Raw genomic sequence first — 23,509 nt, 5'->3', positions numbered from 1 at the left:
CCTAGTCACCTCCAGCCAATTACTCTTTCACATCACCAGGTTTTTTTTTTTTTTTCTTCCCTCCATAGCATCTCTGTATGATAATTAGAGATTCTGGTATTTATTTACTGTGTCCCTTCCTCTGGACTATTATCTCCATAAGGGAGAGACTGTGTCTATGATGATCACAGCTAAATCCCTAAACCAAGCAGTGTCAGTTCAGAGAAGGCATTCAACAAATATTTTCATAAATAAGTAAGTAAACCATTTCTTCTACTAAAAAAAAAAAGTGGATATAAGTAGCTACTACACCATGAAGGTGGATTGGGAGCTATGAGAGTTGTACAGCAGAGATTCACTCACCAAACAACAACATGGATTTTACATGAAGTCAGAGGGCTCTCTTCCCTAACATAGAACAAGCATTTCTGTGGGCTCACTTGCTCTGGGAATGAGATACATCAACTAGGAGTATTAAAAAAAAAAAAATATATATATATATATACACACACACACACACACACACATACACACACATATATATACATATATATATATATATATATATACACACATACACTATATATATATAGTAGAACTAAAACAAAGACATTAAGGGAAATGAATAACACTATACCAAGCATTATTTCTAAACCCGATCATAATTCAAAGTATGTTATAAAACTGAAAGTGTTAAGTAATACTATTCTTGTATCTTTCACACAAACAAAAGTTTTAGAAGAGCTGAGGGCCAGGGTATGCTATAGAGTTTTATATAGTAGGCTGGAATTTTGCCTTTTGAACAAAAAACAAAAATCTCAGGACACAGAGAAGGCAAATTTTGTAAAACTGATTTCATAGTCATTTTTCTGTATATTTTGAGTTATCTTTATATTATTGTTAAGCATATCAAATCAATTCATTTCTTTCCCTGTTAATAAAAAAGGTACATTCACAGAATCAGTGCACTTAGAACAAAAAGTAAACACAGAAAACAGGAGACCTAGAGTCAGTAAAATCTTCAAGGCCAAGTCTGGTCACTGAAACCTACAAACTTTCACTGATTTCCAGTAACTCTTCTCATACTGAAGGTTTCAAATGTGGCTGGTTCAGCAGGCCAGTTTTTCAGGACAATAGTAAGTGCAGCCCAACACAGGATCATCCAAAACTATGTTAACACTTCCAGGATGCTGGTGTGTGGTCCATGGAGTTGTGTGTGTCCAAGTAAGAAAACCTTTCCAACTCTGAGGTCCAAGGCCAACAGCATCCATCTCCCAGCCCTGTAACAGTCAGGACTCCTAAGGTCACATTTCCCCAGGTAAGAGAGCGGTCCGTTCCTCCTCTATGCCGAGGATATTTTGAAGTTTAGATCTACATTGAAAGAAGAAGAAGATAACCTCAATATTTATCACCTTAAAAAAAAAACAAAAAAACTCAATACCTACATCTCTACCCAACTAATTCTGTAAATGTGTCTACCAAATGATGAGGTTCAGGGTACCCAGAAATCTCCTGACTGGAAAATAGATATAAAATCACGTTTCTTTCCCACTTCTACAAGCCAACTTTTAAAGGGAGAAAAAAAAAAAAAAGCTTAAGAATTGACCTCACCTCCTTCTTCTCCTTGAGTGCTCCAACAGGTAAAACAAGCCCATCACTAGTCCCTTTAACACAATTAAAGGCACTGGTTAATGTCAGTTATCCAAGTCATGTTTCTCCATAAACATAAGGAAAATAAAAGTAAAAGACTCATTACTCACACTTGTTAGAGCCCAGAGACCTTGTAGAGTGGCTGCCCATTCAAAGCCTATTTTCTCATACAGAAACCCCCCCAGCGTTGGTCCTATAAAATCACTAACAATGAAAAGAAGAAAGATGATTAAATAGTGCAAAAAAGAAGACTTACTTCTTACCGGCGGCAGGACCCCTCCAATTCATTATATTGAAACCATAAATACTAAAGAAAAAAGCTCATTCCTGGAAAGAGCATTAGGTATAAGAAAATATTTTACCTGATAATGATGATTAAAATTTTTAAGCAATTCTAAAATTATAACTGCTTTTGAAAAGTTGGTGCCTTACATGAAAATAAAAAAAGATGACATGTATTCAAAAGAATCTTTATATTATTCTCTCCACCCTTCTCTGTATTTGTCTTTAAAATAACTCAGTACATATTTATCGATGATACCTACATGGCCAGCATACGGTTATCCCTCTGGCTTAGTACATAGTAAAAATAAATACACAAATACATAAATAAATGAATATATTTTCAAAACTGAGACATGCTCCTGTTAAAGGAACTTTAAAATATCACTTAAATAAGACAAAGTATATGAGATCACTTTGATTAGGCATTAAAACTTCTGGTATAACCACTGATCTTGAAGTCAGAGGTGTGGGTTAGAAATACAGATCTGCCCTAAAGGAACTATGTGCCTTTCAGCAAGTCATCTGACTCCTCAATGCGTGAATTTCTCCATCTGTAAAAAGGGGGTACTATTTTCCAGCTTGCAGCTGTGAATGAAATAGAATAGCTACTCACCCAACAGACCACACTGCGCCAAAGAGACCTGACACAAGTCCCATGGTACTTAATCCTTCTTCAAACCCATTTTCACTGCAAAGAGAGACAAGAGTCTATCTGTGGTTAAAAGGGAAACCTGCATGGAACAAAAGAGTAGTATATGATAGATAAACTAAAAAAACAGGGATAATCTGGACAAACCCAACAGCAAGAACACTCCATTTCTAAAATAAGAAGCTATTCTAATTTGAAGACATTCTCACAGTTATGTTTACTCCATGATTTTGTTTTGTTTTCTTTTTTAATGGAGGTACTAGGGACTGAACCCAGTACCTTGTGCATGCTAAGCATGTGCTCTACCACTGAACTAACTACACCCCCACCTGCCCTACTCCACAGTTTTCTAAAAATACTTTATTACATATATAGAATATGATATTAAGAATCATGACTTGCTTACATTAAATGTTTATAAAAGTATATAATTAACTGAGGATTTCTTAAGATGAGATGAACGTGTAAAGAGAACAATGGGCAAGTTTTAGAAAATATAGTGGCAGCTCCTTACTGCTATGAGAAACTGTTGAATTGACAACAGGAGAGCCATCCACACTCTCCTTGCTCAAATTCATTTTGTGTTCTTCATCACCATGCCTACTAAGCTAACAACTGATGGCCAAGTGACAAACATCTGGTGTGACACTCTGATTTATAATAAAAAATATATATTTAGTCTTTGATCCATTTCTGACACAGAGGTCCTAAAACTCATGGAATTTCCTAAGTGATGAAAGTGATAAAAAGTTTCTTTTTTTATGTTATGAGGTGACTTTTGGACCTAAGGATGGGGCTGGTTGCCAGAACCAACATGTGATTAGAGGGTTGGAACTTTCAGTACCGGGCACCCCTTACCCCCCACTTCTGGGGAGGGCAGAGGGGCAGACATGGAATCACTTGCCAATGGCCAATGATTTCATCAATCATGCCTATGTAATGAAGCCTCCATAAAAACAAACAAAAAAAAACAAGTTCTGGGCCCCGAACTCCACAAGGACAGAAGCTCCTTTGTTTGGGACTCACTGCCTTATGGACCTTTGTCATCTGGCTGTTGACTCATATCCTTTAATATCCTTCGCAATAAATGAGTAATCTAGTGAGTAAACTGGTTTCCTGAGCTCTGTAAGCCACTCTAGCAAATGAATGGAACCCAAGGAGACGGTTGTGGGAACCTCAGATTTACAGCCAGTTGGTCAGAAGCACAGGCTACAACCCACACTTGAACTAGCATCTGAAGTGGAGGGCAATCTTGTAGGATTGAGCCCTTAACCTGTGGGATCTGATGCTATCTTGGGGTAAACAGTGTCAGAATTAGTTGAGTTGGAGGACACCCAGCTGGTTTCAGAGAATTGCTTGGGAGTGTGGGGTTTTGGGGGAAACCCCACACATTGGAACTGGTGCTGGAATCATCCTACCTGGTCACTCTGTGCCCCTGTATGGACCTCCTCCATGAGAGGGAAACAATGCTGAGGCCTTTCCACTGTGATCTGGCTTTTTAAAAGTATATTTGTACCAAGGTCTAAACCAAGCCAAGCCTCTATCCACAACCCTTTTTAACCTATCACTGTATTAAGATTACGATATATTTTCGTTCATAATATATTTTTGCTTATCCTATTTATATCACAATATTGTGTGACATGAAATCATGAAGACTTATTAGTGTAAAAAATATCCAATATCCTACAAAATTGAGAGATTCAAGAAAGCTTGTGATGTTTACTGCTACTCACAATACAGCTCTTCAAGCAACGGAAGTTACTTACTATGCGCAACTGAGAACCTCCAGGAAAGTTGGGATTGAACTCATTCCAACAGAGATGCCATTTATGACTAATATCAGCACGAGCAGCCAGAGCTGACTGCAAGAGTTTTGGAAGAAAAAAAGATTAACATGTAAAGAAGGCAACAAAGCTTCATGCCAAGGAGGGCAGGCAGGATCCCACAGATGTTAGTTTCACAGATTCCATGACTAAGTCTGGTACTTGTTCCCATCTGATCCCATTTCATTCAGTGACAGCACCTCTGAGCTCCTTACATTTTGAGGAGGTGAAACATCAATTCATCCGGCTATCCCAATGTCTTTGGTCACACATGTCACTTGCCTAGAGTCAACCTGCCTTATCATCATATAAAATCCTTTCTGAATTGGTTAAAATGTTAATATTAACATTGCTCCTTCAATTACTTGGCTTTGAAAGTCCATTGACTGAAAAATGGCACCGAAGGAAAGTGGTAAAGAAAGTGTCAGGAAATTACGATTTGTTCCATGTCAGTTACTTACTATCCATTACCCTGTTTACTCTTTGCATCAACCTTGCCACATAAGTCCATTAAAAATGATTAAAGAAGACAATTTAGGTGATACAAACACTTTAGGAAGTGGATGGTCTCCTTTTGGAGAACTGTAAAATAGGATGGAAACCAGGAAGCTTTTATAGGATAAAGAATATAGAACAAGGAAGAGAAAAATAGAAAATATCTGATTGGCTGGGACCACACAGTCCACCTTGTTTGGGGTGAGAAGGCCCAGAGTTGGCTTGGCGTCTGGGGACTACTGGCTGGCTGGATAGAATGCTTTTCTGGTCAAGACGAGCACTGACAGGGACGTGAAGGTTTTCTAAGTTTTGATTTGCTGACATGGTCCTCGCCTGGTAAAGAGTGGCTCCATCTTGAGCCTAGAAAGAGGGATTATTTCAACAGTCCCATTGGTGGCTCTTTTATGTGGATAAGGAAACTGAGGCTCTTGGGATTTAAGTGATTTGCCCAAGTCCACATACCAAGTAAGTGGTAAAGCCAGAATGCAAACCCAAAGCTGAAGGACCTTGAAATCCTTGCTTTTTCCATATCATGCTTTGTCCCAGAGGTACCTAAAAATCTCTTAAGTAGCTCACTTTATTTTAGCAAATATATCGTAACAAACAAGCTTTAGTTAGCAGCTATGATATGCTCAGGAAGATGCAGAAACAAAAAAGGTCTGGTCTTCACCTCAAGGAGCAAGAAGAAGTAGAAAAAGCAAAAGTATATTCTAAGAACTATTAGCTAAAGCTAGGTAACAACAAATGCTATTTTTAAAATAAAGTACAAATGTGCAATTGAAACACAAAGGGAGAATAAGCATTTTTCTCATCTGAAACAGATTTTAGGAATCCCTGTTTGCTTATACCACTGAAAGTATCTAGTAATACTGTCTGACAAACAATTCAGTATAGTCCTAACTGTGGTAGTTATTTAAATAATAAGATACAAAAATCCTAAGTATTCCAGTGTTACACCAAAAATTTTTGGAAATAATTCTTAATGCTATTTGGCCACAAATACAAAAGAAGAAAAAAGTTACCTCTTAATGTGCAAGACTGGGGCAGGTCCTAAGAGCATGTAGCATCCTGCTGTGATTAAGCTTCCAAAAACCAGAAGCCACTTCCTTAGACTCTGGTAAAGAAAGTCCAAAGAAACTCTCAGAGGTAAAGATCTTCCATAATCCAGGTACACAGAGAAATCATTGAAGAACACAAGTCATGATATTCAAAAATCCAAATACAGTGAAGAAAACAAAACTTTACATGTACAACAGGTAGATGGTAAACACAAAAGCAAGGACAATGTACCCCAAGGCAGGGAGTGAGGCAAGGACAAGTTTTCCTTGGAAAGGGAGTGTAGCATAGATTTTGCACAGGATGAACTATTTCAAATATAACACACTTAAAAAGCAGTCACTGCAAGAAACAATCAAGTAGACGCAATAACTAGAAAATTCACATTATTAACAAATACCAAATAAAATGTTCCTTATAAACTACTCAGATGCAGGCTAAAATTACAGGGGTACAGTATGTGTTCAGGTATATAACACTATGTCTTAAAACTAAGCTCCAAACACTGTTTAAGACACTTGCTTTTTGTCACCTGGATGACTAGGTAATCTCCACATAACAGGCCTTCCTAAATGTACGCACGAATCTAATGAAGAGGGGAAATACAAAAATAAGCACTAAAGCCAGAGAAGCCTGAGACTTCGCTGACAGGACTAGTTCTGTACCGAACAGTTTAGCCCGAGTTAAAGGAGAATAGAGGCATTTTCCATCAGGAAGGCCGTGGGATGTACAATGTACATGGCCAATCCTGTCCTTCCCACAGAAACACTGAATTATATCCTCTCAACCTGGTCAAGTCCTAACTACCTTTGAGTTCTGCCCTAATTATTAAGGTCAATCCACTTTTTTTGCATCAAGGGAGACTTTTCCTTTAGAAAGTCTAATCCAAGCGTTTTTCAACAGTTTTAGCACAAGACCCCTTTTCCCAGATGAAGCAACTAAAAAGTGAATCTGCTCAGGGTGATGGCAGGTGGGAAGATACTGACACTTCATGCTGGTCCCTCTCCATCAGCTCAAAAAATTGAATATATTAGAATTGAAATGTTCTTACCTACCCCCACTCCCCCACCGCAAAAAAAAAGATAACTGTGGTGACGGATGTGCTAACTAGATGGAGGGAATCCTTCCACAGTGTATCCTTCCACAACACCAAGTTACCATGTTGTACTTTAACTATCTCATAATTCTATTTGTCAGTTAGACCTCAATAAAGATAAAAATTTTTCGATTGAGTATGTTAATTCTAATCAGTGGACCTCTAGATTTCCAGAAGTACATTTGGAAAACCACCAGTCTAAACATACAAAAGTAATCCTTAAATATCAATGAAGTGTACCTACCGGCACTTTATCACTGAGTAGGCCCACCAGTGGTGAAGAGATGGCATAGGACAGTGCCAAACCCAGGAATACCAGTCCCACATATCCAGCTGGTAGATTAAACTGCAAAAGAAATCCTGTATTAAAGTTACATGGCTAAGTCATTTTAAAGATAAACATCTATCTTGTCTACCATTTCTTCAGCTTTTAATATCTACCACGAGTCTACCACTAACATCCAGCATCCTTCCTAAATTTGTCTTACTCTTGTAAATGTATTACTTTTTCCCTATGAGGGAAAAAAAATCTAACCAGAGGTCAGAAGTCCTAGATTTTTTGCTTTGTAGTGTTTGACATTAAACACAGTATTATTATCCTTCTATGAATCATAGCATTTTCACAAGTAAAACATTAGGATGCACAAAAATTACCTGGAGAACATGTTAAAAGAGGGTCTTAGACCTTAGCCCTAAAATTTCTGATTCAAAAAGTCTGGAGTGGGGCCTGAGAATCTGCATTTCTGAGAAGCCCCCCCAGGTGATGCTGACAGTCCACAGACTGAAGTGCACTGGTGTAAAAAACACTGACAATAATATCTCTTCCTTCCATCTCTAAGGGATATTAATATCGAATTAAAGAGTTAGATGATTAGGCATATTTTTAAAGGCTTTTAAAACAGTAAGCTACCACACAATTCTGCTACTGTTACCGTTACCAACATGATATAAACGCCTTTCTTGATTATCTGAGTTGCTTCCATTTTCCTTAATTTCTTTAACTAATCCTTAATTAAACTCATGAGATCTATTTATGAGTCAGTACATATATTTTTTTCAGTATATGTTTTAATAATTTTTATGACATAACTCAAGCTAAAAATTAGCCCTTTAACAATAGTAGCAAGATACGAAAGTCAGAAATGTCCTTTTCTGATTTTACAATTCCGGGGAGACGGTGGACCTCTTCCTACAGTAAAAGGCTGGGTGACCAATGACTGGACAGCAAATAGCCAATTCAAACAACTGGTAAGAAAGCAGAAAGGCAACAGGAAAAAAATGCAATAGAAAAAACATGAAAAATCTTGAGATTTTTTATAAGGCAGACATGAACAACTTGGGTTTATGAGAAATTGATTATGAGTTTTTTGCAGTATCAGAACACAACTTCTTAAAAAGACAGAAAAATGACTCTTAAAGAGACATTGCTGATAATGTGAATGGAATGTATCACCGTAAACCCAAAATATTTTTCTTATGCATTACCTCATATTTGCTCACTGCCTCAGTGTGATATTATATTATCCTCCAAACCTTGGGCCAGACACTAAAATTACAGTCCCCAAATTTATCTGTGAAATACCGAAAACTGTCTTTAGTGACTTGAAGGGGTCGTGTTTCTGTGCTTTTTTCATTCTAGTGCCTCAACTAAAGTCAGTACGGGCTGCAGCGAGCAGGTTTCAGTCTTTACAGACACGGATTAATTCTCCAGTGTAATTAACTACCAGAATTGGTAATATAATTTATTGCATTATTAATCATCTTTTTTCAAAACTATCTGAGAACAAATTTCTGTGACATCAAACTTTTAGAATTCAGTATTTATTTTTCAGCCCTAAAAACCAGGAGAGACTCTCGGTTCCTTACTTCCATCTCAGAGTAACATAGCCCACAGTCTTTAGAATATAGGCAGCAGCCTAAAAGGTAAGTGGACCCAGAGGAGATGTTAGAGAAGGACACCTCTCATTAAATGAGCCACAAAGAACCCCGAATGCCTCACTGGATTCGAAACAGAGGAAGTGTCTTTCCTGACTCGAGTGAGGTCTTCTGGGAAAAAAGGAGACCAGATGAAAGGCTTCTTTCATTTACACTAAATCAGACCTCTAGTTACAGAGATGGCGCACAGGGAAGGTACAGGCTGCCTTGGTTTGTAGTTCTCATTCTGCCTCCTTCCTGCAGCCACTCACCTCCCACTAAGCAGGGCCCAAGAGAAGCAATTACGTGCACCTGCTACAATGCAGAGGTCTCCATCACCAGGCTACTCACCTTCTCCAAAACAAAGAGAGACAGCGTCGGATCAAGGAAGCCAAAACAGGAGCTGAGTGAGGTGATGACGAAGGATATTAGGGCAACCTTGGGTAAAGTGATGAGTTTCCAGAATGAGTGTTTTCCTGGATCAGACTCTTTGGGGAAAAAATTAAAAAGGAAATTAAGAGTGACATAAATTGCTTAACTTCACTTTTTCACCTATTTTGAAAAGCAAAATTGGTAAGGTCATCTTTATCTGGTAATCCAAATAACTGCATCTCTGAGTTTGCCTAAATTGCATATTATCTATATTTGCAAAGAAGTTATTCAAACTCACACGCCACGTTCAGTTTTTTTAAAAAATAATTTCTCAAACTCAGAAAGAATCAACTAGAATCAGAGTGTGAGGAGAAAAAGGGGGCTGAGGGTATAGGTCGTACCCTAGAAGTCAGTGAGGCCTTCCCCGAATGGGGCAAAAAACATGTAAAGTTCGATCTGGTGCATGAGAAAAGCCAGAAGCTTTATCAGAGAACAATGCGTGTGTGCTGAGGAATCTGAGTTAAGCAAAGAACACAGGACAATTTTTTTTTTTCTGCTGGCAAAGAAAACACTGGATTGAAAGGGAGGCTAGTGAATCACGTGTAAACTTCATCTGGTGTTCAAGGTCAGCTGAGTGCCAACCTGACTTCCCACCATTCCCCCAACAGCAACACAACTTCTTCACTGTCCCAAGCACCAGGCATGGCTGTTTCCAAGCCTCCAGTCATATCCTATAACTCCTTTCTTTTTCCTCTGCTAATTTTTCAAGTTCTATTCACTCTGTAAAGTCTGGTTCTTACCTTAATTATTCCACAAAGGTTACCTCTATTTCCAACTGCACTTCTAATCTATGCCATGTAATTTAGCACCTAAACTATATTCCATTTTGCATTGTTTACTATTGTTTGATGACTTTTCTATCTTCCAATTAATTTATGAACCTATGCTGAGTCAGGTAGCATGCAAAATGCTGGGCAGACAAAAAGCAAAGAAGATAAACCCAGACCCTGTCTTCACAGAGAGGTGACATTCAGGCGTGGAGAGAGCCAGGACGGAGCTGGGAGGGCACCTGTCAGAGCATATAAGAGCGGTGCCTTAAAACACAGGGAAAGCTGGATAGGAAAGGATTTCCAAAGGTAGTCATATCTAACTTGGTGTCCAAAGGGTGAGCTTGAGATGAGCAAGCAAAGAAGGAGGAAAGAATAATCCAGGCACATTATCCAGGAATGGCTCATTCAAGACTCAGAAGTGAAGAGAAACTGTTCTGTTTGAGGAAATGAAAGAACTGGAGGAAAGCAAAGGTGGAGGATGGAGAGTGGAGTAGAAGACACCGGTGTAGTGAAGAGAGAAGACACTCCAGAAGAATGTAGTGATGAGATGATGCAGGACTTCATAAAATATACTAAGAAGCCCGAGAAATAACTAATTATTTTAAATCTGAAGTGGGAAAGGGAATTACCACAATAAGAACATATATAAAATGAACACATAATGAGATAAACTGTTGAAATAATGAAAACTTAAGAGTGGTATCTGCTTCAAGAGACACATGGCAAATCACCTAGGGAGCCTTTCCAAGCTACTCAGGCACTCTCTCTGCTACCCCTAATTCTGGTACATTCTCCTTGGAGGGACATGACTTCGAGGCTGACAACGCCTGCCACACAGAGGCTGTTAAAGTCAGGGAAGGGGAGCACCCCTCAGGTGTGAAGGGGCAAGAAAAACGCTGAGCACTGCAGTACTCCTTATTCAGCATTTAGATTAATGATTGAGAAGGTTCAGAAAAACTTCCCAGAAGAGGTCATACAAATTAAGTTTTGAAGGATGCTTAGGAGTTAGAATAGAAGGGGAGATTTTCTGGTTCATGTGACTCACCTGCTGAAATCTAACAACAGCTCCTAGTGGCTTTCAAACTAAAGCTCACACTTCATGGATTTAGGGATTTTTCTTAAGAGAATTGTCATGTACGTGACTGTGTTTTAGAAATATTTCTTCAGTATATACATAAGAGGGGACTTGGTGAGAAGATAAAAAGGATGAGGGGAATTTATAGGCTATGATTGGAGACTTGGAAACAATCATGCCTGGTGCTCAGGATGGTGAAGAAGTTGCATTGCTGTTGGGGGAATGGTGGGAAGTCGGGGACTAAAGTTGACTCTTAGCCACCCAAACCTAAGGCCACATTGTTCATGGGTCTGGAAGGAGGTACATGAGTGGGGCAGAACTTATAGAACACAAAATTTTGCCAATGTCACCAAAATAAAAGAAAATGTAATTTTCTAGTTTCTATCTATAAGCTCTCCTAAAACAAAAATTTTTAAAGGTACTCCTGAATGGGAACACCTAAATCTATATTTATAACCCTAACATTATCAATTTTTGAGTTTTTTAAATAAAAAAATACTAGTTTTTGGAAAACTAAATATAAGATCCTTCTGTGAATAAACAGTAAGTTTGTCAAACCATTCTGTTCATAAAAACATAGCTAATTGGGACTTTGTCAAGTTCATTGAAGATGCAGGGAAATTTTGATTGAGGAATAACAGAAATGAAAAGAAATAAGTACCAAGTAAGTAGGCTGGCAGTGATCAGAGGGGCTGCAAAAGATCCCAAGTTGTAGGGGTGAGGGGTAGAGATGAGGAAAGCCAGGACCCAAAGAACAACTGATGTTGGGGCCAGTCAGCACCTAACCACAGACCTAAACACCTAATGGTGGTTCTAAATATCATGTCCATGATTAATTAGTAAACAAAACTTTATTCCCCCCTATACTTGTTGATAAAGAGTTAACCCAATTCTTTCTCCTGCTGCATGAAAATCTGATCCGGTGTCTCAGTTCCTTAGTTAATAGCCTCGTTTTCCTCTGTGAGCCAAGTCCGAGCACAGGTCAGGATGCCCTACTACAGAAACAAGCATCACCACACGCAGAAAGAGGACAGGCTCTCCTCCCACTCTCTAGTTAACTCTCTAGCTCTGTTCCACTCACAATCTGATAAGGGTAAAATGCCAACCACGTTACTAGGCAATCTTGCTTACGATGAAAATAACTCCTGGCTGGTAAATTTCTCTTGTACAGAAGGAACTAGAAACAAATCACAAATATGTGATGCTTTGTGCCTCCCTGAGTGTGCTGACTCCTGTACCCAGCACGTGCCTCATGGAGACCCTGGCAGTTGTGCCCATGGTGTCATTACAGGATTGGTTGACTCCTATGGGGCAGAAGCTTTGAAGCCAAGATGACTCCCCATCACTGCCTGATGTGGTCCTGTGTCCTGGCACTTGAGCTCTGCTGCACACACAGCTTCAAGGACCATGGGGAAGGAAGGTCTGACCCCGCCCTCTTCTCACTGAGACTTGTAAAAAGATGGTGAATCTTTAATTAAAACCAAGAAGACATTGGTGGGCACTGCATTTTTTTTTCTTTCTTTTTTTATGGAGGTACTGGGGATTGAACCCAGGACCTTGGGCATGCTAAGCCCATGCTCTACCACTGACCTATACGCACTCCCCCACATATGTTTTATAATCAGAAATTAAATATTTGCTAGTTCTAAAGGTCAGAAAGAATTTATGACATACAGAAATTCATATACACTGATTGCCTACAGCAACATTTCTGAAAAGAGAATCAATTCTTTCATCATGCTCTAAAAATCTATTACTGATTATATAAAATAAATGTATATATATGTTAAATTGGTCTCCTACAAGGGCATAAATATACTTAAATTTAAGATTCTTAAAATGAGTAATAAATGAGGGTCTTACCATAATTAGGTAAAATGCACATGTTGAGGGGAACCATCAGCAGAACTACGCATCCCAGAAAAATGAAAGGCACCTCATAGCCAAAGGACTGATACAAGAAGCCACCCAAAGGAGGCCCTAGCACTAGTCCCAGTCCAGAAAAAATCTCAAGACTTCCCTAAAAATGAGGAAACAAAAGAGAATTGAGTTAATATAGTTTCTTTGAAAAATTAACAAAGATGTAATGGGCTGGATCTGAAAAATAATTCTCTCCGCCTCACAATTTACATACATACACCCAAGGTGGACCCAAAATTTAAGCATACATATTGAAATCATAAAAAATAGAAAAATATGAGGTTTTTTGTTTTCTAATCCCTATGATGGGGAAGATTTTCTAATTATGACATAAAAACAGATGACACAAAAGAAAAGATTGACAAATCTGATTACATGAAAATATAAGAACTATGAAAGGCAAAAAAAAAATCAAAAGACAGATGAATAGGAGAAAAAAAATACTGACAAAGGACTAATTTCCCAAACACACCAAGAGAGTGACTGCTAGTCAATGAGGGGAAAAAAAGAACAATCCAATGAGAAAAGGGGCAAGTGATTAAATAGACTGTTGACACATAAAATGAAACACAAATAGCTCTAATGTGAACTGGTCATCTCTAAGTTGCAGGACAGCAAATCCACACTCCAAACATGTTTAGTCACAAAATCTTGTTTTACAGAGCATGTCAATGGACCAGTATTGTTCTGAATGCTTTCTGAGAAATGTATTTCTGGGAAATGTAAACAGTACACCCGTCACAGCAGCCACCACTGCATGCCAAATGGGTGCAGAACCTAAAATGAATCTACCCTGATATATATACAAAGATATACTTACATAAGTGTATATATTTAACGAAAAGTGTGAGGATTTATATTTATACAGCAAATAGGTTATCTGATGGTCAAAACTTTTAAATTACTATAAAATAGATAAACAAGTTCATACTGTATAGCACAGGGAACTATATTCAATATCTTGTAGTAACTTATGATGAAAAAGAATATGAAAATGAATATATGTATGTTCATGTATGACTGAAGCACTGTCCTGTACACCAGAAATTGACAAAACATTATAAACTGACTATACTTCAATAAAAATACATATATACAAAAAAAAAAAAAACCTTTTAAACTATTAATATGGGTAAACAAAGGAATCTTTACCACTGAGCTGATTAGACCCTGAGGTCTAGAGGACAATTACAGCTCTGAGGGTGGTATCTGTTCTGATATTCAAACCAGGAGTCCTTCAGGGATGCATGGATCCAGAGGCGAGAGCTATGGGAAAGCTAGTTGGGGTCAGGGAGGCAGCAGCTTGGAGCTGGGACAGGAACCTGGTATGTCACTAATATCCGGGGTCTAGGCATCTAAAGCAATATGTGAGAATTATGTCAATACGATGCTAAAGGCTCTGGATTTTTATGGTAAAATTAGATGGCACTCCTCAGACCAATGGCATAGAAGCACTTAGAGACTTCAAGGAGATCTCTAAGATCCTTTCCATGAATCCGGGAAAAGTGGAGGAAGGACTCTAGTACAAATCTGCTTCGGGCAACTCAGCCACAATCTAGGCTATGGAGAGACAGCAAAATACCACCAGAGAGGTTTAAGGAAAAAAAAAGGATGAAAAGAACATTTGCGTTTGCTCTCTCGGGAGCTTCTAAGCCCAGGAAGAGCACCTAAGTAGGACTAATGGTACATATATTGACAGCCAAGCAGAAATTGGCATAAAAGGTAACAAAAACACAGAGAGTAGAAAAAAAGCAAGTTAGAAGAACGGACCCCAGCTTTGACTTGTAAAGTCAAGCAAGTATTTTAGCCCACACTAAAAAGGAAAACAGGAAAAATGCATAAAATACCTACCAACACTGTAGCCACATTATTTGGAAAAGCTTTTGCAAGGATTGAAGAAGACGCGGTTATCGCTGCAGAGAAGCTTACTGCATCTGTTATTCTCACTAGAAAACACATAGCAATAAACACCGGTCCTTCTGGAACTTGGTCCAATACACTAAAAAAGAGCAAGACAATCCTCAAATGCCAAACTGGTTTTGATTTATTTTTTTCTTTTGAACTGTACTCCCTGAAAACAGTAGTACTGCAGCCATAGTTACTAAGACAAATCTCTTTAGAAAATGAATTTTTGAAGAGTGTCTTTGTTATACTTTTAGTAAGAGAATTTGAGTCATAATGACAGCCTCACTGCCCTTTTCTACTGACACAGCTGATGCACTAAATAATAATACTAAAGAGGCCTTCTGAAAAATGTGGAGTCACTCTGACAAGAACGTATGTAGAAGAAAGACTTCTTAGTTTTAGCTCTTTCCCCAAAGAAAAGTACATGAAGAGGAAAGCAAAACCAGGAATCTGAGAAAGATTTCTGATGACATTATTTTAACAGTTGTATCCCGATGTTCTTCAGCTGCTTCTCTAGGTAAGAAATTCACCTTTTGCTTAAGCCAGAAAAGTTTTGTTACTCAGAAAAGTGAGTTAAGTTTCTGTCACTCACAATCACAGCAGTCCTAAAGAACAGATTGAGTAGCCAGCTTAACGGTGATTCCCTTAGAGGATTCTTTTCTTAAGATCAATGTCGTTCAATCCATTCTCCACATAATCCAATTTCCTTCACCATTAGTCACATGCCAAGCACTAAACGATAATGGTACTGACTGATTTAAAGAAACCATAACATTTTAAACTGAAGATAAACTATGAAATCTGTTCAAGCTCCCAAACGTATCAGAGCATGACTTACCCAAAGAGAATTGTAACTCCTCCTGAGACAAATATTCCTGCTACAAACATAAATTTTGCTCCAATATGTACAAGCTATAACAAATATCAAAGAAAAGTGGTAAATTGATGACTGCTACAAGTTAAGACTGACATAAACAAATCCACTATATCAGGAAACAGAAGATTTGGGGAAGAAATGTACAGTTAATAAAACATTACAATACTTCTCTAGTGGAATAACAGCACACATTGCTTACAAACATGGAAGAAGTTAAATATCAATCAACCCTAAGAATGGAACTGTCAAAAGAAGCACAATTCATAAAACATAATGGTGGTTATTTCTGCATCAGTGGAAATTATAGACCAGTAAATTAGAATAACACATCGCATAATTTTTAAAAATTAAAATGTGAATATGAACGTTAATACTTACATATTTTCCAAACACCAAAGATGCCAGCAAGTCAAACAAAGCATAACATCCAAAGATCATACCAATAACTGTGTTGCTGACTCCTTTCTTTTCAGCCTTGAAAGTAACAGAAAAGGAAACCAATATTTAAAAAAAAAAAATGGAGCTATTGGATCAGAGCATCATCTTCTTGTAAACTTTGTGTAGCAATTTCAAAGATTATTATTTTAAAGTAAGCAGGGTGAGGAAAGAAAGGGAGCTAGTAAAAGCTAGTCTCTAACATGAAAGTAATTCACTCATCAAGCCTGTAACAAATTGTTAGCTTTACGATCTAGCGAAAGAAGAACAAAACGAGGCATCACACTTCTTGATTTCAAAAATAAATTACAAAGATACAATAACCAAAACAGTATGGTTCTGGCATACAGACAGACATAAAGACCAATAGAACAGAATAGAGAACCCAGAAATAAACCCACACATTTATGGTCAATTGATCTTCCACAAGGGTGCTCAGGACACACAATGGGGAAGAGACACTCTTCAAGAAACAGTGTTAGGAAAACTGGAAAAGAATGAAACTGGACCCCTATCCTACACCACTCACAAAATGAACTCAAAACAAATTAGACTTAAACATAAGATCTGAAACTGTTAAACTCCTTGAAGAGAAGATGGGGGTGGGGGACTTCTTGACATTGATCTTGGCAATGATTTCTTGGATTTGACACCAAAAACCTAGGCAACAAAACAAATTAGACATATGGAACCACACCACATTAAACATCTTCACAGCAAAGGAAACAATCAACAGAGTGAAAATGCTACCTACAGAATGGGAGAAAATGTTTGTAAACCATCTCTATATCCAAAATATATAAGAATTTCCTACAACTGAATAGTCCAAAAAACCCCACAAAGACCCTGACTTAAAAAATGGGCAAAGGACTTGAATAGACATTTCTTTAAAGACGACATGAAAAATGGCCACCAAGTATATGAAAAGCTCCTCAAGATCACTAATCATCAGGGAAATGTACATCCAAATCACCATGAGATATCATTTCATTATCTTTTAATTATCTTATAATGGTTAGGATGGCAATTATTGAAAAAAACAAACAATAACAAGTGTTGAGGATGTGGAGAAATTGGAACCTTTATACACTGTTGGTGAGGATGTAAATTGCAGCCACTATGGAGAACAGTATGGAGGGTCCCCCAAACATCAAAAACATAACTCCCAGACAATCTTCTGAGTATATATCAAAAAGAATTGGAAGTAGGGTCTCAGAGATATGTGCACCCCCTGTTCACTGCAGCATTATTCTCAATAACCAAGATGAAACAGAAGGAAACCAAATGTCCATCAACAGATGAATGGGTAAAGACAATGTGCCATATATATATATCTATATACCTATATGTAGATATAATGAAATATTATTCAACCTTAAAAAAAGAAAATCCTGGCATTTGCAATGACATGGATGAACCCTGAGGAAATTACACTAAGTGAAGTAAGCCAGTTGTAGAAGAACAGACACTGCAGATTCTTATATGAATTATCTACAATAGTCGCACTCACAGAAGCAGAGACTAGGATGGTGCTTCTCAGGAGCTTTGGGAAGGGGGAAGTGGAGAATTACTGCTTTTTGGGTATAAAATTTCTGTTATACAAGATGAGCTCATGTTATGTTCTCACCACAAAAAGGAAGGAAGGAAGGAAGGAAGAAGGGGAAGGAAGAAGGGAAAGTAAGAAAGAAAGACAGAAAGACAGAAAGGGAGAGAAAGAGAGAAAGGAAAAGAAGAGAGGAGAGGAGAGGGGAGGGGAGAGGAGAGTAGAGGAGAGGAGAGTAAAAGAAAAGGAAAGGAAAGGAACCCAGAAAAGAACACATGGGAATTTTTTGATGGATGTGTTTAGGATTTTGACTGCAGTGATGACATCACAGGTGAGTGCATATGTCCAAACTCACAAGATGGATATATTAAATATGTGCAGTTATTTGTATATGAATTATTCCTAAAGTCCCCTATGAAAAAGAAAAGAATTGTTAGCTTTAGCTGGCAAAAAAACAGAATTAGAGTATAAACAAAACAAAAAACCTTGATTGAGAAAATTTGGGCTCTGCTTCACCAGTGGAACTAAGCAAACAGTTGAAAAGTCTTGACATACTTGCTTTTTGGAATCTGTGAGATAACAGAAAATATATATATAGGTTTCTGCCCTCAGTTCTTGGCACAAAGCTCCTTAAATCCTTACAATCTCCTAAGTGATAAGAGCTCTAGCAGCAATGTTGTTCTAATATTTGGTCTTTGACCCTGGCTCCTGATACTGGGCTCCTCAACCCCTTGGCATCTCCTGGGTGATAGGAGCTCTAATGAGGCGACTCTGGGTGCACTCCTGGATGGGGGCTGGTCACCAGAAAGACCAAGCCATGATCAGAAGCTTGGAACAATCAGTCCCACACCCCATTCTCCAGAGAGGGGCTGAAAATTGAGTTAATGATTGGTCATGCCTATGTGATGAAGCTTCCATAAAAATCCTTAAGGTGTGGGGTTTGGGAGCGTTCAGACTTGTGAGCACATGGAGATGCTGGAAGCATGGTACACTCGGGATATGGAAGTTCCATGGCACCTTGCATATACCTTGCCCTGTGTATCTCTTCCATCTGCATGTTCATCCATATACTTCATCACATCCTTTTATAATAAAGTGTAAGCCTTAAGCAAGTGTATCCCTGAGTTCTGTAAGTCACTCTAGCAAATAACTGAATCAAAGGTAAGGAGGACCTCTGATTTGTAGCCAAGTTGGATGGATGCTATGGGTAACCTGGAGACCTAACACTTGTGACAGGCATATGAAGGTGGGGGGCGGGGGGCGGTCTCATGGGACTGAGCTTTTAACCTATGGTGTCTGTGCTAATTCAGGTTAGTGTCAGAACTGAATGGTGGGACACCCAGCTGATGTCACAGAGAATAGCTTGGTGTAGGGAAAAAAAACCCACACATCTGGTGTCTGAAGTATTGTGAGTGTGGCAGTAGTGTGAGTGTAAAGGAGAAACACAAGAGGAAGGTTTTCCTACTCCGTATTACATTTTGGTACAGGATTGAATGTCACTAAAAACAACAACAACAACAAAACCACTTTGCTGCGCAAAAAACTCAAGAACAGGAAGTTCCTTAAGTTGAAACATGAGTCATCCCAAGTCTGGTTCTCTGTTTCTGATACCAGTATCAGCCACCTGACAGGCTCGAGAAAAGAGTTTTCTTTCCTGACATCAGCAACACAGATGAAAGTAGCTCCCCCATCCCCCCCACAGTCTACATGCTCCTGAAACATCTGGAGTAGTTTATCACGCATCAAAGATCCCTACTAAGATTTCTAGCCCATCCTATCAGGAGCTCCTAATACAGCACTTATTCTAAATCTACTTCTTCCGAACTTCAAATGCTACTATTAGTTGCGATGTACAACTGAACAGAAGGCTTTAAAAAATGTTAAACCTTGGAACTATGGTAGATCCTTCCATCAGATTCTAGCTATAATCATTTAAGGAATTAAAATGTGAGCTTAATTTCAAGATGGGCGACTTGGCATGTCGTGGAGTACTAAGCCTAAAACACACAGTTCTCCATCCTATCAGGCAGTCAGTGGTCATTTATGGTCATTTATTGAACATCTTCTGTGTCAGGTGTGGTCCCTAAGAGACAGCAGTGAATATTATGGTCAGAAGATTCATCCTTTCGCCAGAGCTTCAGCTCTTCCACAAATGACTTTACTCTGAATATAGAAATGCACACACACACTCCTACACCCTTTAAAATTCATTCTCTACAACAGCAAACTTGTATTTCTTTACGTCTTCTCCCTAACTACACTTTTACAATGAAAATTTACTTCATCGCTTCCCATACGACGTTATGATCATCATTCAATCTTTGTCTTTTTTAAAAAATGTTCTTCTTGTGTCCTTATGTCTCTGAATAAACCCTACATGTCTCAAAGCATCATACCACAGGAAACAAGATGGGTGACCTCTACTGTTTATAGCTAAACCATAGGAAGGAAGGGAGCCCTCATTCTAGGAAGCAACCCCAACCCGGAAATGTGGTCTCTAAATGCTAGGTGGTAGGAGAGAGTGAAGAAGTTGAACCTACAGCATTACAAAAACTGCTTGGCCAGGATTTAAGCCTATAATTTTATGAAGCTCAGACTTAGTTCTTCTCCTCCCATTACCGATAGTCACCTGAGATAACAGTGTGGAGAAAAGAGAAATCTCACTATGAGAGATACTTTTAAAGGCATCCTCGCAAGAGGTTATGCAGTAGGTAGATGGGAACGTGGAGTCCACACTTCGTCTGCACAAGGGTCAGGTAGCATTAGGGGCTTAATTGTGCCCCTCAAACTTCTTATTTTGATGTCCTCCCTCCCAGCCCCTCAGAATGTGATCTGATTTGGAGACACAGTCTTTGCACGTGAAATCAGTTGAAATGAGGTCATGAGGGGTGGAGTCTAATCCAATATTACTTGTATCTTTGTAAAAAGGGGAAATTTCTACAAAGAGACACATAGAGGGAAGATGATGTGAAGAGAAAGGGAGAAGTCAGCTACCTCCAAGCCAAAGAGAGAGGCCTGGGGTAACTCTCCCCCTCGCACCCCTCAGGAGGAGCCAGCCCTGCCAGCACCACTTTGATTTTGGACTTGTTGCCTCCAGAGCTGTGGGATAATAAATTTCTGTCATTTAAGCCATCTAGTTTGTGGTGCTTTGTTACTGCAGCCCTAGCAAAGTAAAGCATGCACCTCAAAGAGAAGGTGTTATCAAGGGTGTCAGTTAAGATGTAGAAAGAACATTCATTGGTCAAGTCACCTTATCCATGTTCTTTGCTTCATAGCTCTGGGAAGCATTCACTTCCTAAGTCTTGCAGAAAATACATAATAGTTTGAGCAACTAACATTTACCAGACCCTCACTACGAGCCATGCTGTTTTATATGGTTCCTAACAACAATTAAATAAGGGATGTATTTTTAGCTGGCCCCATCTTACAGAAGTCTTACAGAGGACACAGACTTGCAAAAGTTACTTGTGTCATGGTCACAGCAGCTGTAACAGCTTCCATCTTGCATAGGATCCCACATTCTCTGCAGAAGCAGGATGGTGACTGAGGATGTCCTAGAACCACAGACCACAGCAAGAACTGAACACCACTCTTGGCATGTGGATCCCGCTTTGCCTTAGGAAAGCAAGAACAGCTACCGAAAGCAATTTCTAGTTCACTTATTAGTCTCTGCCAAAGGAGGAAGGAGCCAGAAAAAAGGATGAGTAGAAACAGGAATCCTGCACCAGAAATTAAGAAAAAGGGTTTTGTTTTCCCTTGGCCTGGTGACCACCAGCTAATAGGAAGGATAACGGGATACGCAGGCAGAGGGGTAAGTTCTGCCAGGGCATTTGTCAACCTAAAGCTTTAATAAGAAATGAAGGAAAAAAAAAAGTCCACTCTTCATATCTACAACTTTTAAAGTTAGAAAACTCTCTCCCTTGCCTCTTCTAAGCAAAAAACTAAATCAAAGGGAAAAAAAAAAAAGGTACACACCCACAGCCCGGCTTTCCTTTACTTGTATTGCACGAAGAAGAAACTAACACTAGTTGCCCTCCTTAAGTTACAGCTGAGCAGGGAAATGCCCTAACTTACTCCATCTGAATTCCACTGGCTCCACCCATCACTATATTTTTCCAAAACCCGTATCTGCTCAGTCAACTCTGTCTTGCTCAAACACCTCTGATGACTTCTCACTAACTCTGTCTTTGTCATGAGTGGAAGGACCCTGGCAATCAGGCTCCAACCTGCCTCCTCAGATCCTCTGACTCTATGAGACCTCACTCCATCTGAGGCCCAAGCCACACCATTGTCTGCAGTCCCCTAAGAACATGCTATTTACTTTGCTAATCTCATGACTATCTCACCTAGAACAGGTTTGGCTCTCTTGTTCAACATGGAAACTATCATTTCTCAAAACTCACCTTAAGGTTATCCTGCCAAGTCCCTTCCAGTACCACCCTTCCCTCCCACACGCACCATCCCACCCATGCATGGCAAAATTAAACTTTCTCTTTTCTAGAGCTTCCTAGCATTTAGGACAACCTCTTCTTCAAGGAGGCCCAAATACTCTGCAACTCTTTTTTTTCATATTTTTTCATTGCCAAAGGACAGATGAGAGAGGGACATTTTGCTGATTTTCCTTCCAGCCCTAACACATCCAAATGGCCCAGCACACTCCAGGGTGGGAAGTCTTTCAACCTCCTCCTCCCATTCAGTAAACAAAACTGGACTGGGCCAGTCACTGAACTTCTGAGTCTGTTCCTTCATTTGCAACACGATCAGGTTCTCACTATTCTGCCTATCTGATGGAGTTGCTGCAGAGACCAAATGGGATTAAACGTGTGGGAAAGCACACTGGAAACTAAAAAGCACTTATGGGTTCAGAGCTGTACTGTTCCTCTAGCAAAGACAAGTCATGCTTATCCTTTTTTGTAGCACACAGAAAGACGGACCACATGTGGCCAAAGCAGTTAGATGACTGGGAAGGGCCAGCGCATCACGAGCTGAGGCTTTGGCAAAGAGCATGAAGTAAAACACACGGGCACATTATCTCCACTCAGCCAACCCAGTCCCATTCCTTCCATACTATACCCCATCGACCTCCAGATTTCAGGGGGCTTCTCTAGGTGTTATTCCTCCAAGTCTGTACCATTATCTGTAGACCCTAACATCACATAAAAGGCTATGATTAGAAGGACCTAATAATATCACTCATAATTCTTCCTCGGCACAAACATTGATAGTAGGGTTCCATACAAAATTCAAGTCAGAAAAAGAGAATGGGCCATGTCTTCCTAATTCTAAAATATTAATAAACCCAAACTCCAGGAAACAGAGTTACTGTCTTATGAGGTTTTGTTTTGCAATAACATCAAAATCTCAGTTATTCAATACACTTCCTTTTTTTTTTTTTTTTAGTTGCAGAAACCAAATAAAGATGAATCAAAGTACTTGGTAAGCAAAGTAACTTTATTTAGTATTTAGATGAATTACCTTCCAAGATGATGGGGGTTTTTTGGACTGAATTCTTTTTTATATATTCTCTAAGAAGTCTTTTGTTGGCTGAAGTTCTAAACATCATCTTTACTACATGCAGATTTTTAAATATTCCATACTATCA

At 38.9% G+C, this 23,509-nt stretch overlaps 1 protein-coding gene across 10 annotated transcripts in view; it reads right to left on the bottom strand.

Moving 5' to 3' along the window:
- Window positions 1-829: 829 nt before the first annotated feature.
- SLC18B1 (solute carrier family 18 member B1) overlaps window positions 830-23,509 on the bottom strand; it is a 30,079-nt gene continuing 7,399 nt past the window's right edge. For 8 of the 10 annotated variants that reach the window (XM_045524759.2, XM_045524756.2, XM_010965581.3 and 5 more), the window contains exons 3-14: window positions 16,308-16,403; window positions 15,891-15,964; window positions 14,999-15,146; window positions 13,091-13,247; window positions 9,302-9,438; window positions 7,281-7,382; window positions 5,907-5,998; window positions 4,333-4,428; window positions 2,528-2,602; window positions 1,740-1,833; window positions 1,591-1,643; window positions 830-1,350 (exon numbers count right to left, since the gene is read on the bottom strand). In XM_045524759.2, the coding sequence (XP_045380715.2) occupies window positions 1,284-1,350; window positions 1,591-1,643; window positions 1,740-1,833; window positions 2,528-2,602; window positions 4,333-4,428; window positions 5,907-5,998; window positions 7,281-7,382; window positions 9,302-9,438; window positions 13,091-13,247; window positions 14,999-15,146; window positions 15,891-15,964; window positions 16,308-16,403 (1,191 nt within the window). In that variant the 3' untranslated portion in view covers window positions 830-1,283. Of the gene's footprint in view, window positions 1,351-1,590; window positions 1,644-1,739; window positions 1,834-2,527; window positions 2,603-4,332; window positions 4,429-5,906; window positions 5,999-7,280; window positions 7,383-9,301; window positions 9,439-13,090; window positions 13,248-14,998; window positions 15,147-15,890; window positions 15,965-16,307; window positions 16,404-22,980; window positions 23,054-23,509 lie in introns of all 10 variants that reach the window. The other 2 variants (XM_045524760.2, XM_045524755.2) reach the window with 2 other exon arrangements.

The sequence above is a fragment of the Camelus bactrianus genome, chromosome 8 (genome assembly GCF_048773025.1).
Source record: "Camelus bactrianus isolate YW-2024 breed Bactrian camel chromosome 8, ASM4877302v1, whole genome shotgun sequence".
NCBI lineage: Eukaryota > Metazoa > Chordata > Mammalia > Artiodactyla > Camelidae > Camelus > Camelus bactrianus.
This window is presented reverse-complemented; position numbering and strand designations above follow the sequence as displayed.